The 14,150-nt window shown below is 38.3% G+C and overlaps 1 protein-coding gene and 1 long non-coding RNA gene across 15 annotated transcripts in view; one reads left to right on the plus strand and one right to left on the minus strand.

The window, feature by feature from the left end:
• The window catches only part of LOC110833551 (neurotrimin), a 524,202-nt gene extending 514,340 nt beyond the window's left edge, over positions 1–9,862 (plus strand). For all 7 annotated transcript variants that reach the window (XM_022071767.2, XM_087349044.1, XM_087349042.1 and 4 more), the window contains one exon: positions 5,736–9,862. In XM_022071767.2, the coding sequence (XP_021927459.1) occupies positions 5,736–5,842 (107 nt within the window). In that variant the 3' untranslated portion in view covers positions 5,843–9,862. The remainder of the gene's footprint in view (positions 1–5,735) is intronic.
• Positions 1–14,150, minus strand: part of LOC110833552 (uncharacterized) — a 267,341-nt gene that overhangs the window by 235,640 nt on the left and 17,551 nt on the right. The window lies entirely within an intron of this gene.

Below are 14,150 nucleotides of genomic sequence, written 5' to 3' on the forward strand. Positions count from 1 at the left end.
TCCCAACAATTACTCCATTCACACACAGAAGAAGGCAATGGCAAACCACTTCTGGATCATCTGCCAAGAACGTATATGAACAGGTCCCAGTCCGAGAAAAGGATGGAAGGATCCTGTTCATATGGACCTGTCGTCAGACAGAACACTACAAAAATAAATATCAGTGATTCATCAGGCTATATAATTTCCTCTTATACTCTGAACGCCCCAATTTCGTGTTCTGTTTGTATTTATGTTTATGGGCGATCTCCATGGAAACCATCTCGTATCGTATCGTTAGTTACTAGCGTCAAATCGAGTGCAACAGCCGTGTTCTTGCAGTTAAAACAAACCGTGACAAAACTGTCACATTTTCTAAGCCGCGTTTCCACAGAACGTAAAGATTAAGACGTAAGAAATATAATTTTACCCCTTGTCTTCTGACTTCGTCCCCCACATTAAATGACGAACACAAATATTTCAGGTGTTTGAGAACACGACGCTGAGTATAATATTTGGACCTGAAAGGGATGAAGTGACATAAGGCTGGAGAAAGTTTGGTAATGACTACCTCCACGATCTGTATTATCTCAGTTCTTAAATAAAGGAGGCTGAGATGCACATGTAGCACGCATGGAGTTGATGAGAAACAAATACGAAATGTTTGTTTTAAATCTTGCAGTTGTTGGGTATCTCAGCAAACTTTTAGGTCAAGAACCGATGATGGGCTATTGTGAACACGGTGATGAACATCCGGGTTTCATAAAAGTCGTGGAATTTCTTGACTACCTTAATTGCGAATCGGGCTGGCTCAGACAGTGTAGTAAGTAGACTTCGGGCTTGGCGATCGTGGTTCGATTCCCAGCAGTGCACAACTTTTCCCTTTACCTGACGGTCCAGAACGACTCTGGGGCTCACAGTACCTCGGGGTTATATTTTCGTGAATCTAACCACTCACGTCGTTTCGACAAACATTGCAGTTGCCATCTTCAGGTCGAATGTATTTGTGGGAATTTGTGAAGTGTGAGTGGAAGTTTTTGGACGAAGGGAGGAGCGGGTTGCTGTCCAATGTGGAACGACCACGTGACTGAGGACAAGATGTGATTAAATATTTTAGTGGCCACGTCTGTAGGAGCCATATGAATCCAGTTAACACCCTCAAAATATATTTTATGAATATTATTTTTTAATATTATCCTCTCGTACTACATGTAGGTGTTCCGAGCGGTCTGTTTCGTTCGGAATATCCGACCAGTACATTGAAAAACAGGAAATAAACTCCTTTTGGATAATTAGACTGTCAATTAACAGCTGTAATTTAATATACCAATGTAATATAACACAGGCTCTTTTTTGCGTAGCCGACTTTGTAAAGTTTCTCTGAAATACATGTATTTTTATGTCGACCTATATTGTATTATTTTCTAATTTTAGACTTTAATTAAACTAACTAGCATAAATTAATATTAACCTTATGAAACGGGCACCTGTCACTTTCAATCACGGATCACGTCAATTATAAATGCCATGAATACTGCTCAAAGCTAATCTAAGCTGCTGGAATTCAGTGGGGCCGCCATATCTCTGCCTGCCATGTTATTAGTGCAAGTTATAAATAAATTCCATATCACATCCTTCAGAATGAATTCATAGATGTGAAGCCATTTCATATAGACCCTAATATCTATCTGGATACGTCACTGATACACGAATCACTTCACTTCAAATTTGGAACGATTTGGTACAGGACTGGTTCCAGTGGCGGATTCTTGTACAAACGGTAATGAGTCTTCGCGTTTCATAAAATCTGAAAAATGTCTTTACCACGTAATCGAATAGTATCTTTTTGAGAAGGACTGTGTACCACGGTAGGTTATGCATGTAGCACGCATGTGTGATATGGGAAATGCGTATAGACTAGTTTCAGTACACTTGATCGTTAATATTTTTTACATTCTGTATAGGTCTGCATCCGACACTGACACGAGAGGGGTGTTGGTTTTAAATATCTTAGATGTTTCCTCTTACATCATCATTCGAAGATTTGTTTTAAAACACTTTTCTGAAATCGAAATCTAGTCCGATCTCCGTTCTGTCATTTCTTGTGCTAATGAAGTCGTGTTTTTCGCGTAGACTCGGGAGTCCACTGAGCGAAGACGCCTTTATGAAAGAAATAAAATGTAATTTATCTGGCCTCATTTAATATACGTCATATAAATCCAGGCGATGCGATATAAAGGTCACATTGCCTCTAGTATACCTACACTGCATGCACAGATGTGATCGCAAGTTAGTGTCCTTTGAAGCGTCTGTAATCTGTGTGAGGTATATACAAGGCTCAGATCAGACAAGCCTGTTACAGGCGTCCAAATACAAGGAGCATAATAGGTCAAAAGAATTCTCTGTCTTATATGGAATTATTACAAGAGTTCGCCACCCTTCCCTATAGATAAATTCAATTCGTACCTGCACACAATTCACCCTAATTAATTAATTAGTGTTCTGTCTGACCACAGGTCCATATGAACAGGAACCTTCCATCCTTTTCTCGGACTGGGACCTGTTCATATACGTTCTTGGCAGATGATCCAGAAGTGGTTTGCCATTGCCTTCTTCTGTGTGTGAATGGAGTAATTGTTGGGATGCCACGGAGAAACCGGGGAATCCCCCGGAGGAAAACTCCGTGTTGCCTAGACCACGGCCTTGCCCAACACAAGTTATAAATTCGGGAATCGAACCGAAGATCCTAGGATTACAAGGCCAGCGTTCTAACCGCTAGACTATTTATTTATTTAGTGTTCTGTCTGACGACAGGTCCATATGAACAGGAACCTTCCATCCTTTTCTCGGACTGGGACCTGTTCATATACGTTCTTGGCAGATGATCCAGAAGTGGTTTGCCATTGCCTTCTTCTGTGTGTGAATGGAGTATTTGTTGGGATGCCACGGAGAAACCGGGGAAGCCCCCGGAGGAAAACTCCGTGTTGCCTAGATCACGGCCTTGCCCAACACAAGTTATAAATTCGGGCACCGCCGGGAATCGAACCCGAGACCCCAGGATTACAAGGTCAGCGTTCTAACCGCTAGACCACCGTGGCTTCAATTCACCCTAAGACACATATAAATATTATTCTTCTATCTACGTATAGATTCTCGAATGGTCTCCTTCATTCAGGCCTCCCCAACCAAAATTTTGTAACCATTTCTCATGTCATCTGTGCGTCCTACATGCACTGTCCATCCAACCTTCCTAATATATATTTGGTGAAAAGTACAAATTATGTATTTCTATCCCACTGTCACTTTATCCCTCTCAGGTCTAAATATGCTCTTTATTATTGGATGCGACGTGTTTTTTGGAAAAGTACGCCTTTCAAAAGATCAATTATACGCTGTCGAAAAGGTGTACTCAAATGGAGTACACTTGTTTTCCTAACGCGCTCTTTAACATTTAGCGTACGTCACTGTCTTGATATTCATTTGTCGCAGATACAAATCTTGTATTAGAAAGTGTTAATGTTGGTCACGTGTTAGCTTGTAGGTTGTCAGCAGTAAGGACCTCATATCTCTTACCATTGAAGATGTAATTTCGGTTCTGGTATCATAGATTTATAAATGATTTTCCCTTCTGTCTATTTCGACTAAAACATTCATCATATCGAAAACAATTTAAAAGTTTAAATCTTAATGAGATTTCTGTTTTCTGTCATGTACGATAGTTTTTTGTACCGTGAGCTGGTTCTCAGAAAATTTATGAAGCTCCATTTTAGCTTCGTGTAATGCAGGGATTACGCTAGAAGGAGTAAGGACAGAAATATGATTCGCCCGAGAACCTGTAGTGAGGTTTGCAACTGTCAGAGTCTTGCTAAACAACACTTGTGTTCAAAACAAGATTTCTAAAACATTAGAGTATTTAGAGTTTGGAGTATTTTAGGTATCTAATTATTCTAACATCCGTTTTAATATTATCTTTTATCTGCTTATCTATACTTTTCTTGTATACCCTGACCCATCTAAGTCCTGATCACGAAGTTTCTCGTTAAGTAACTCTGTGACACTCTATCCAACCATAACACTTTAAAGCCGATTCTCGTATAAATAATATTTAATAATTCAGTCCGTACCGCAAAGAAAACCCAACACTTCACCATTACAAAGATCAACTGGTTCACCCTTTAAATCCGAGAGAGAGAGAGAGAGAAGAGAGAAAGTGGGGGGAGTAGCGATAGGCACTACTGTTATAAATGGGGGAGGGGTATAAAGTTGGTTGTGGGCTACGAAGGTTCCCAGGCAGCGCCCGCTCGTCCTCCGAAGCTCGTCTAAATTACATTTAAGAATTCAGTCCGTACCGCGAAGAAAACACAACTCTTCACCAGAACAAAGATCAACTGGTTAACACTTTAAAGCCGATTCTCGTCTAAATAATATTTTACAATTCAGTCCGCACCGCAAAGAAAACACAGCACTTCACCATTACAAACATCAACTGGTTAACGCTATTTAAAGAAATAATCGATTTTTAGACTGAGACTTATAAAAATATCAACACAAAATGCAGAGTTTTTTATTGTTAGCCAAATGGTACATATAATTACCACTCGGCTTCAAAGCATCAAACGAGCACCCATCTCACAGAGAAATATCTAAAGCTTTTCTGTTTTTATTATCACTGATGTAAATTTGTTTCCCCTGAGCAGAGGAAAATTTGTAATTTAGCGGCATAATATGGAATATAATATCCACTTCCCATTAAACAAATATATTTTCGCCTGAAGCCTGCCAATCCTTTGTGGCCTGTGATAGTTTTCGCGGATTATAACGAAATTAATATCTATTATTCCGCTGTACTACGAATCTGTTTGTCTGCATAATGAAAGCGTCTATCACACACAGCACCAAGTAGTCCTTTCTGAAGCAATTACGACACAGGTCACTTTGAACACGTGTTTAATGACCAATTACAAATTCGCTCATCCCCTTTCCATTTCATACCAGGACACGCTGAGCCTATCGGACTAATTTGTATTCCACGCTCATCTCCCGTCTACCCCGAAATGAGTGCTAGGGGCTATGAAATGTGGGGTAGCGTACGCACAGACGATTAGCCGCGTGTGGGGGTCACATATTGGCTCAGCGATGAACGCCCGTGAACTTTAAGGAGCGATACGTAACTTTCTTTAATAAAACTTTAAAACTGTATACCGGGCGTCGTATAAGTCCCTGACCACAGGAGAACTATGTTATTTGGCAAAATATGCTGAAATATAGACTGAAACTTTGTTGCAAATCGTGTGGTTTCAAGCTCAGGTAGTGGACATATTTTTAACCTAGAACGAGCAATTAAGAAACTACACTTTTCACGTGGCAACATCGCAGGCACTTCTTACCATTGATAATGTAAAGAGTTGATGGCTCGTCCAATACTTGAGATTGGAAACACATGATTTGCAACAAATGTTCCCTGTTTACATTTTTTCGTTATTTTGCCAAGTAAATACATTTCTCCGATGACCTTGAAATTATCGCACACCCTGTATATAAAATGTTTTTATATATATATATATATATATATTACTATTGTCTGTAAGCACACTTGTAAAAGTAGTACATATTTATGTCAGTTGCTTTGGGTTTGTCCCAGGTTGTACCAGAACTGAATAATATTCAGTAAAAGAAATTTGGGTGCTTCGACACCCGGATTTCTTTCTTAACTGCTTTTATTTCCCTCTGTTTCTTTGTTATTTCTGTTATTTCAGGTGACAAGATGGCTGCTATCCTGAGGAGAAAGACGTCTTCCGGTTCTGGCATCGACGTAATGCTGTGGTTCGTCATTTTGCCGCTAGTTGTCATGGCGACAAGATAAGTGACGAGTGCTCTGCAAGTGATATGAAAATTTACTTACTCTACACAGTTCTTTATATTTAAGTATATACAACATCGAGTGTAGGAGACCTCGCCCCTTTCATACCCGATAGTGAACCACGATTCATTACGCACTTTGATTCATATTTCTACACGTAGTGTCTGTGGCCCGAATCCTGAGCTAAAGACGAATTCGTGAGAATGCCAAAGTGAAGATTGTGACCTGGTTCTTACGAAGATATCCTCACAGGGGTTCAAAACTCGGAGGCTTAAGGGTTTTCAGTTTGAAGGTACGTGTTCAGCGATTAAAGCCAATTAAAATTATAACTCACGCATTCGGCAAAACTCAAAAACAAATTTACAGGGAATTTCAGTGAAACTTAATATCAGCAGAGAAGCTCCTGAGGGCCTAACGGGCCCTTCGATGCACCAACAATAATAGTACAAGATATTTTCGATTGTTAAACGAGTCGTGTTTCAAATCAGAGGGATAGAATCGTTAAAGGAACTTTCTCAGGATCGTAACGTTATTGAGAATAGAAATGGCGTGTATAAGATTCGTTGATAGACGTGTTTAATAACACTCCTTGCACCCTTTCCGTGGAAACTAGTTTCTTTGCCGTGATGTGAATGTTACTTGCAAATGATGTACAGAAAGTCATATCACGCTGGTCAGAGAGATTGTGCCATTTGAAATTGCAGTCCACCCCCCCGTTTAATGGACTCTCCTAACCTCATCCGTGACCCTGACCGAGAGACGAAACAGCTGAATACACGGCCGAACCGATTTCAACCAATGCATTAACTGCAACAATTCAATATTATCATAACTTTTTCTCGTTTTTTTGTGCGAAGGGATTCATGTGTAGTACTTGAGGTTACATTTTAAACGACCAGTAGCTTCCCCACGTAAGTCATTGTCATTTATTACATTGTCTAAATTACGTTATTAAAAATTTTAAATATACTGTGGACCTAAATTATTTCATCGCTAGCATTTCCCTCAATAGAAAAATTTTAATAAATTTATCTGTCAATTACAATTTGAAGATTTGTATCATTCAACTGTAGCAAATTTAACCAAATATACGAAATCTTGGCGAAAGTCATTTCATTTCCAGAATCAGTCGTAAAGTTGTACAAAGCGATTAAGTAACAATTATACTTATTTTAAAGATGTATCGGGAGATAAATCACATTTTATTCTACACTGCCTTTTAACACATCGTTTCCTATGTATGACTGACTGACATCCACAGAAGGTCGTTTGTCTCAAATCTTTTTTTTTTCCTAAACGAGCTATAATTTTCAGATTTGAATGTTGTATTACGTGTGTAATGCAAGTAAAATCCAACAGAGGAAAATCACGGTAACATCATCAAGGGTTCTGATGAAGCATGTTTCGCATCGACGCGCTATCGAATTTTAACACGAGGTTAACGTGTGACCTTGTTCGCCATCATTAGATTCTGTATCCACGTGTGCCTGACGTCTAACTGAGAAAGTTCCGAAGAGCTTGTCAGGGTGAGGAGTAACTGAGTATAAACATCTGCCACATTGACTCGTGAATATTTTTTTTTCCCCTCTTTGTACATATGAGTTTAAGTAAGGAATTGTCATACAGTGGCCCCCGATAAGAATCATCACGCATTCAGTCAGAACTTTACAAATTAGCAACGCTCGTGGAGTAATCACAAGCTGGAATTCAAGAAATACAGAAATGTCTACGTACGAAAACTTAAAAAAGAACTTATACATAAGAAGACACCGTGCTGTTTTAATTATTTATTAATTTATTTTAAAAAAAACTTAAAAACAAAATATCTTCGCCATTTAGAACTAATCTTTATTCTTCTCGTGCACAGAGAAGTCTTGGGATGAACTTTCCCGCACCGACGGCGAAGCGTGTGGATATGACGTCGCCTGTTAACAATTCTGAGACCCAAAAAACAAAAGATGAAACTGTGACAACTGGGCATATTACCTGTTTTTAGTAAATAATGTAAAATTTTTTTGTTGTTGTCAGCAAACATTACTGATATTGCTTACTTATTACTTCCAAATGAACATTGGTTGCGAATGTGTGAGAGAGAGTGTGTTCTCAATGGGTGCTTGTCCACTATCATAACCACTGACAAGACATGAAATTATCAATTTTGGTGGCCTATTATTAAATGTGGGCTACTGTCCGATCTAAATCTGTGTCAGGGTAACGTAGGGAAATTTGGTTGTGATAAAGAATTCGGTTTCCATACGTAGTCGTGGGGGGGTTGGGGGTGACATCGTGTGTCCAAAAAGCCCGGCCGGCAGAACAGATTAAGCTCTTTGTCGTTTCTTTATCTTGGTGTAACTGTGACGTGCGTGATGTGTAAATGCCTGAAACATCATCGTTAAACAAGGAGCCAGTCGCCTCGTTCCGATGCAGCGAACGGCGTCATTTCACGACCTGTCCAACTCACGGTGGGATAAACCGGGCTGTTTCCAAAGAGAAGACGAAATTTTAACTGAATTACACATGACGTCATCCCAAAGATTACATTTAATAACTTAACTCCACAATCAATGTTTATCCAAGTAAGTAGAAACTCATTTTTACAGCTTACATCCTCCTAACATAAGAGCCGATTTCCGCCAAAGCTTGAACTGAACGAGTGGGGTACAGAAAAAGTCAAAATTTCGTTCTGACGGTCGAGACTCTGGTAGTAAGAAACGCAAAGAAGTCTGTGGTGTTGTCTGGCGGACACTGAGTTTGACAGGAATCTGACTTCAGTCGCCTTAAAAACGTTTTCGGATTTGATTAGCTTTTGAAAGAAATTATATAAATTTCGTGCTTCTAAAGCGATTTCCAAAGATAATTCTGCAGTAAATTACTTTTGAACAAAAAAAAATGTTCCCGTCAGTTTTTACGGGTCATACGCTAGGCTTTTCTTCTACATTCATTCACGTAAGCAAAATAAATTCGTTCACGCTGGTGAAAATTTAGGTTCTCACGGTCGTGGTTTTAAAGATGGCTGTCTTCTAAGATTTAGTAGTAGAAGCTTAAGTTGCCACAACAAAATAGATATTAAAATGGTTCTACGTTTTTAAATGCTCAAATATCAAATTTTATTGAAATCGGTTTTTCATTTAGGGGATTTTTCGTGCGTACGTTGGAAGTTGATAACGCTGTGCGTCACATTAGATGCGCATGGACACGCCTTATTAACCCCCACCACCACAAGACAGCTTTTTCCAACAGAAATGAGGCGAGCAGAAGACAATGAAACTTAATACCAATAACTATGAATGTATAGCTTCTCATATGACACATTTCGGACTTGGTTTTTGCAGACTATAAAAATGAAAGAAAATTCCAATTACTGAAGATTGTCGATCTCATCTTTTCCCTTCGTTACAGATCTGTTACTTCAAGCGTGAAAATTTTAATACTTCGTAGTGTTTTTTTAGTGATTACTCGTTCACTTGGGTGTTCTTTGACCCTGAGGCGACTGGCATTAAATTAACTAACGTACCCCCGCCAAATTTTTCAGATAACATAACCCCACTTTTTCATTTAATTCCTTTCGGCTGTGCTGGATGCTGATCTACAATCATATGAAGAGGGAAGGGGCGATAAATACTGTATGCATTTTGGTGAGAAATATCGCATTCAGTGACAGGCCTTTTCTTAACCCAGGGCGCATTTGCGGGGGGACAGACATTGTAGTGTCGTCGACATTAACAGCCACTTCTGGTTTCCACGTCGACTTCTCAGCCTTGGCGAAGCAACTTCGAGAGGGCCTTCAAGTTTGCTCTGTGCTCAAAAAACGTGATTGTCTTTTTGCTGCCACTGGAATGCGTCCCCCGGTTAACAAGCTAATCATGGCCGTCACTGAATCCGATTGTATACGTGTGTTTCTTTATGTACTATCTCAAAATTCCACACGCATTGCACCATTTTTCCACTAATTAAGACATTCATTGTATTTTCCCCCATTTAAACAATTATGAATAAATGTCTATATTTTATTCACAACGTAAACTAACAGCATCACTCACTCTGCCCCCCCCCCCAAAAAAAAACCCTCGCTTCTCCGACGCACAACCTTACTCCAAGCTCACAGTAAGTATAACATTTCATATATTCTAAAGCAACGTTTCTCAACCTATGGTACTCGAACTAAGTAATAAAATCAAAAGATAATATTAACATAAATAATTTTTCCTTAAATTCATTTGGTTAGTGGTACATTTAATGTGTTAAATTGGAATTAGTGTTACGCCAGCGAAAAAGAGTGAGAATCCCTGCTCTAGTGTATAAAGACGAAGGAAGTCTGATTAACACCAGAGATCATCTATTAATATGGAAGAAATGTAAAAGGTAAGAATTTTCTTTAATGCTAAATATGTTCAACGTGATCTTATTTCTGCATATTGATTTAGAGCATAATTATGTTAACCGAGGGCATACCCCTTTAATGTTGCAGACAGGATATCGAAAATTTCGGCAGAAAAGGAGGATAATCGCCTAGCACAAAGCCTGAAATTATTCATTCTTTATTTAACATCTGTGCCCATCCGAGTACGTTATTACGTCAAATTTTGATTCTGTAAGAAGTGCACGTCCTATATTGTTATTGTTAATATTTGCGACAAGGTGAACTGGGACTCAGATGGGCTCTCGTGGACCCTACTTAAAGCAGTGGAGAGCAGGCTTAAACACTGCACATTAAGACAATCTATCAGCCCTCGGAACATCAGAAACAAATACTGGCCTGGGATTAAGAGGTAAGTAATGTGAGACATTCTTATTTAAAAGTAACGTAACATTTTAACAGTTTCTTCAAGTTAACACTAAGCATTTAAGACACTTTAATATAAAAGTAATGAACAGAAGATAGAATTTCCGTGATACACAAAATATTTTACTCACAGTAATTTTTTTTTTAAAAAAAATTAAATTGCGTATGACAGAACTTCTAAATCCTGTATACTACCTAATAATCACGATATGATTCGTAAAATTGATACAGTAATTAATGTAATGTTTTTAGTCATTGTTTTAAGTTGGTCGTATATTATAGAGAGCAGTTAATCTAAAGAAGCAAGACAATATCCCTCTGTCTTCTGATTGTTATCAGAAGCTTTGAATTTTGAATCATTAACGTCTTACAAAGCATCTAATATTCCTCAATCGAGAAAAACTGTTAAATTGACATAAAATTTTCTCATTCTCGATTGTTACATTTTTGGACCTTGTCACTAGACAGTGATTGTCTAACGGACCCCACAGAGGTGTCATTCCTCTTCACTACACCAGAAGAAGGCGTCCAGTCCTCGAAACGTTGTGTCTTTTATAACATCAGACGATGTACAAATTGCGTTACACCTCTTAAGTTTCGTAGGAATTAATGTAGAACAGGATAATTACAATCAATTATGAACTCGAAAATACTGGAAGGGGAGTGGTCGTGACATATTTTAAGGCAGTGGCCGATAATTCACCTTTGGTTACTGATAAAAACCACGAAGCCCTCCTCACGATAACCGCAATTCGAAATCAGGACCAAGAGATCAAACCCTTGTTTAATAGAAGATAAGGAACTAGCAATATAAAATACCCAATACTTCAGCCCTGACGATGGTGGCAGTATGTTCCTCCTAAATTTTGTTAGACAGCAACGCCATGGAACAGACATCTGCATTCGAATTAAATTACTGCATTACAAATTGCATCTGCTCCCGGTTCAGTGAAGACGCAAAACCTCCCTAAACTTTGCAGTGCCCTGATATTACAGTTTGTAATACGTCGTGCAGTTAGCCTTCCAAAGAAGAGACAATGGGTTTTGTCACCTTTTATCTCTGCTTTTTCGGAAAATTACGGTGTGAAAAAGATTCTGGAACCTGTCCAAGTAGTTAAGGGTTCGGACTTAAATTGTTTGCTTGGCGTTATGGCTTTGTCACTGTCTGAACTAAGCCAGATTTTCTTTCAAGGTCACTATCTAGACTGAGGAGTAAAGGAGTTCTATGCAGGTGAGATTTCAGGTTCTCACGGCTACGAATAATGATGAGCTTATGATCTCTATCGCTGGGTAATTACACCACGGAAAATAGAAAATAATTATTATATTTGTTTACCGTCAAATCACAATAAAATAGTAAGATACGATAATTAAAATGATTAAAATATCATCTTATGTTCGTTATTGACTTAAGTCAATAACGAACCTTGTTCTGAGATGGTAACGCTTCTGGATCTCTCCTCTGAACACATCTGAACCGATTGCTATTTCATATATGACTGGTAAAACATCAAAACACCACCTCAACAATAATGTGATATTAATAATATCTAGATACAACTTCCATAAAATATACTGAGAAAGATGATAAAATTATAAAATTGTAAAAACTATAAATAATTGTAATTTGAGTTTAAAAGTTTATAATTTACACCTGATGACGGTTTGATAAACCGAAACATGTTGTGAATGTTCCGATGTAAATCGAATGCTCGATATGGAACATAATATGATATTTTAATCATTTTAATTATCTTATCTTACTATTTTATTGTGATTTGACGGTAAACAAATATAATAATTATTTTAATTAATATCACAATATGACGCAGCTATACTATCTCAAGTAAAATAGGCTATTTTCCGTGACTTTTACTCGGGTCATACAGTGAAAGTGCATTTTTCGTGAATATGGTCTGTAACAAAGACATTTACGTTACCTACTTTACCTGATATTTGTAAAATTATAAAATGAAGGGAGAAACAAGCTAATTCAGTTCTTTGCCCTAACGCATAGTGTAACTAACGTTTTTTTTTCCATAAGTCGTTAATGTTGTTAATGGTATTATTAGTTTACGTTTTAAGCTATTTAAAAAATCCACCAGACGTCTCAGAGTCCATTAATCCTTTGAAGCCGAGGCTCGTCTAAATATAATTCTATAATTCAGTCCGTACCGCAAAGAAAACAGCTCTACACCATTACGAAGATCAACTCATCAGCGCTGTTTGAGGAAATTACACATATGGAAGATGATCATTCCCTTAATTGCTGTTCATGTCACGCCAAATACCGTGGTTATTACTTGTATTAATCAGCCTTCAACTTAGTGCATAGAAAAGTAAACATTTTAAAATGCGACCGGTTCTCGAGACGATTTCTTAATGCCCCCATTTGTTGCGAGAGTCTTTCAAATTACTCCCCTAAATGAAGCAGATCTTTGTCCGTCCTTCCCCACCCACCCAAATCGTTGTAGAACACAGGTCGCATTAGCCCCGACCTTTAGTCTTCATTGAATAAAACTTTCCCATCTGCAACTTAATTGCACGCTCATTTGGAAGATTTCCAAATTCGACCTCGTTTCATCATATGCCCGGTCACCACGCGCGCATTTCCACCGGGAACTTTTATTATAATTTTTTATCAATTACGAGGTTGAAAGTGTCGGAATGGTGAACGAATATACTAGCCGGTGTTTTCTTATATTGAATAAAAATACAAAAGTCAACACTTTAAAATTCATTCGTATTTCGCAGTGATACTAAGGTATAATGAACTACATGTAATGAAAGGGCAGACTATGTAAGGACCTTAGACCAGATAAAGTAGCCCCTATTACTCAACAAGTCGAACAGAATAGTAAAACTTGTACTAAGATAGGAAGGAAACATTTCTCCCCCTTTCGATCAGTTGCTCCCATGAAACGGTTCTGTCTTCCAATAACATAGAATGATTAATTGTAATTTTCTCGTCTTCACTGAAAATCATTCGGCTCCTTTCACAGGAATGCCTCTAATCCAGTGACACGTCACCACGTGACAGCGCAATTAGACGCTTCATCTGTCACGACGATTGGCGAACAGAAACCGAGATGAACGCACATAACGAATAGATTCACAGGATGTTCCATTAATCTGACACCGTTTGGGTGATTCACTGAAGATCAGATGAGTGGGACATGAATATATCGTTAATCGAAAATTAATCACTTGTAGAATCAGTGGGGGCTTAAGGAGCCGGATCTTTAATTAAAATATCCTTAATCGAAATCATCGTAAAGCGAGGGAAAAATGCATATCCTTCGAAAATATGGCAAAATTCAAGTACGTGACAAATATATGCGAGCAACTTATTTCAGCAGTAACCCAAATATAGTACAGCGTATAAACATCGTCATCGGAATGCCGTCGTGATATAAAAACGTAAATTTTAAATCTGTATTCGCTGTGAATGTCCATTGCCTTCGAATTCTGTGTTATGCAGTCCCGCACAACACGTTAAGGCGTCTTTCGCTGGCGTTCAGTCAAGAG

Source organism: Zootermopsis nevadensis, unplaced genomic scaffold, assembly GCF_977971745.1.
Source record: "Zootermopsis nevadensis isolate Lab colony 2312 unplaced genomic scaffold, Znev_1.0 Znev_ptg000015l, whole genome shotgun sequence".
Lineage (NCBI taxonomy): Eukaryota > Metazoa > Arthropoda > Insecta > Blattodea > Termopsidae > Zootermopsis > Zootermopsis nevadensis.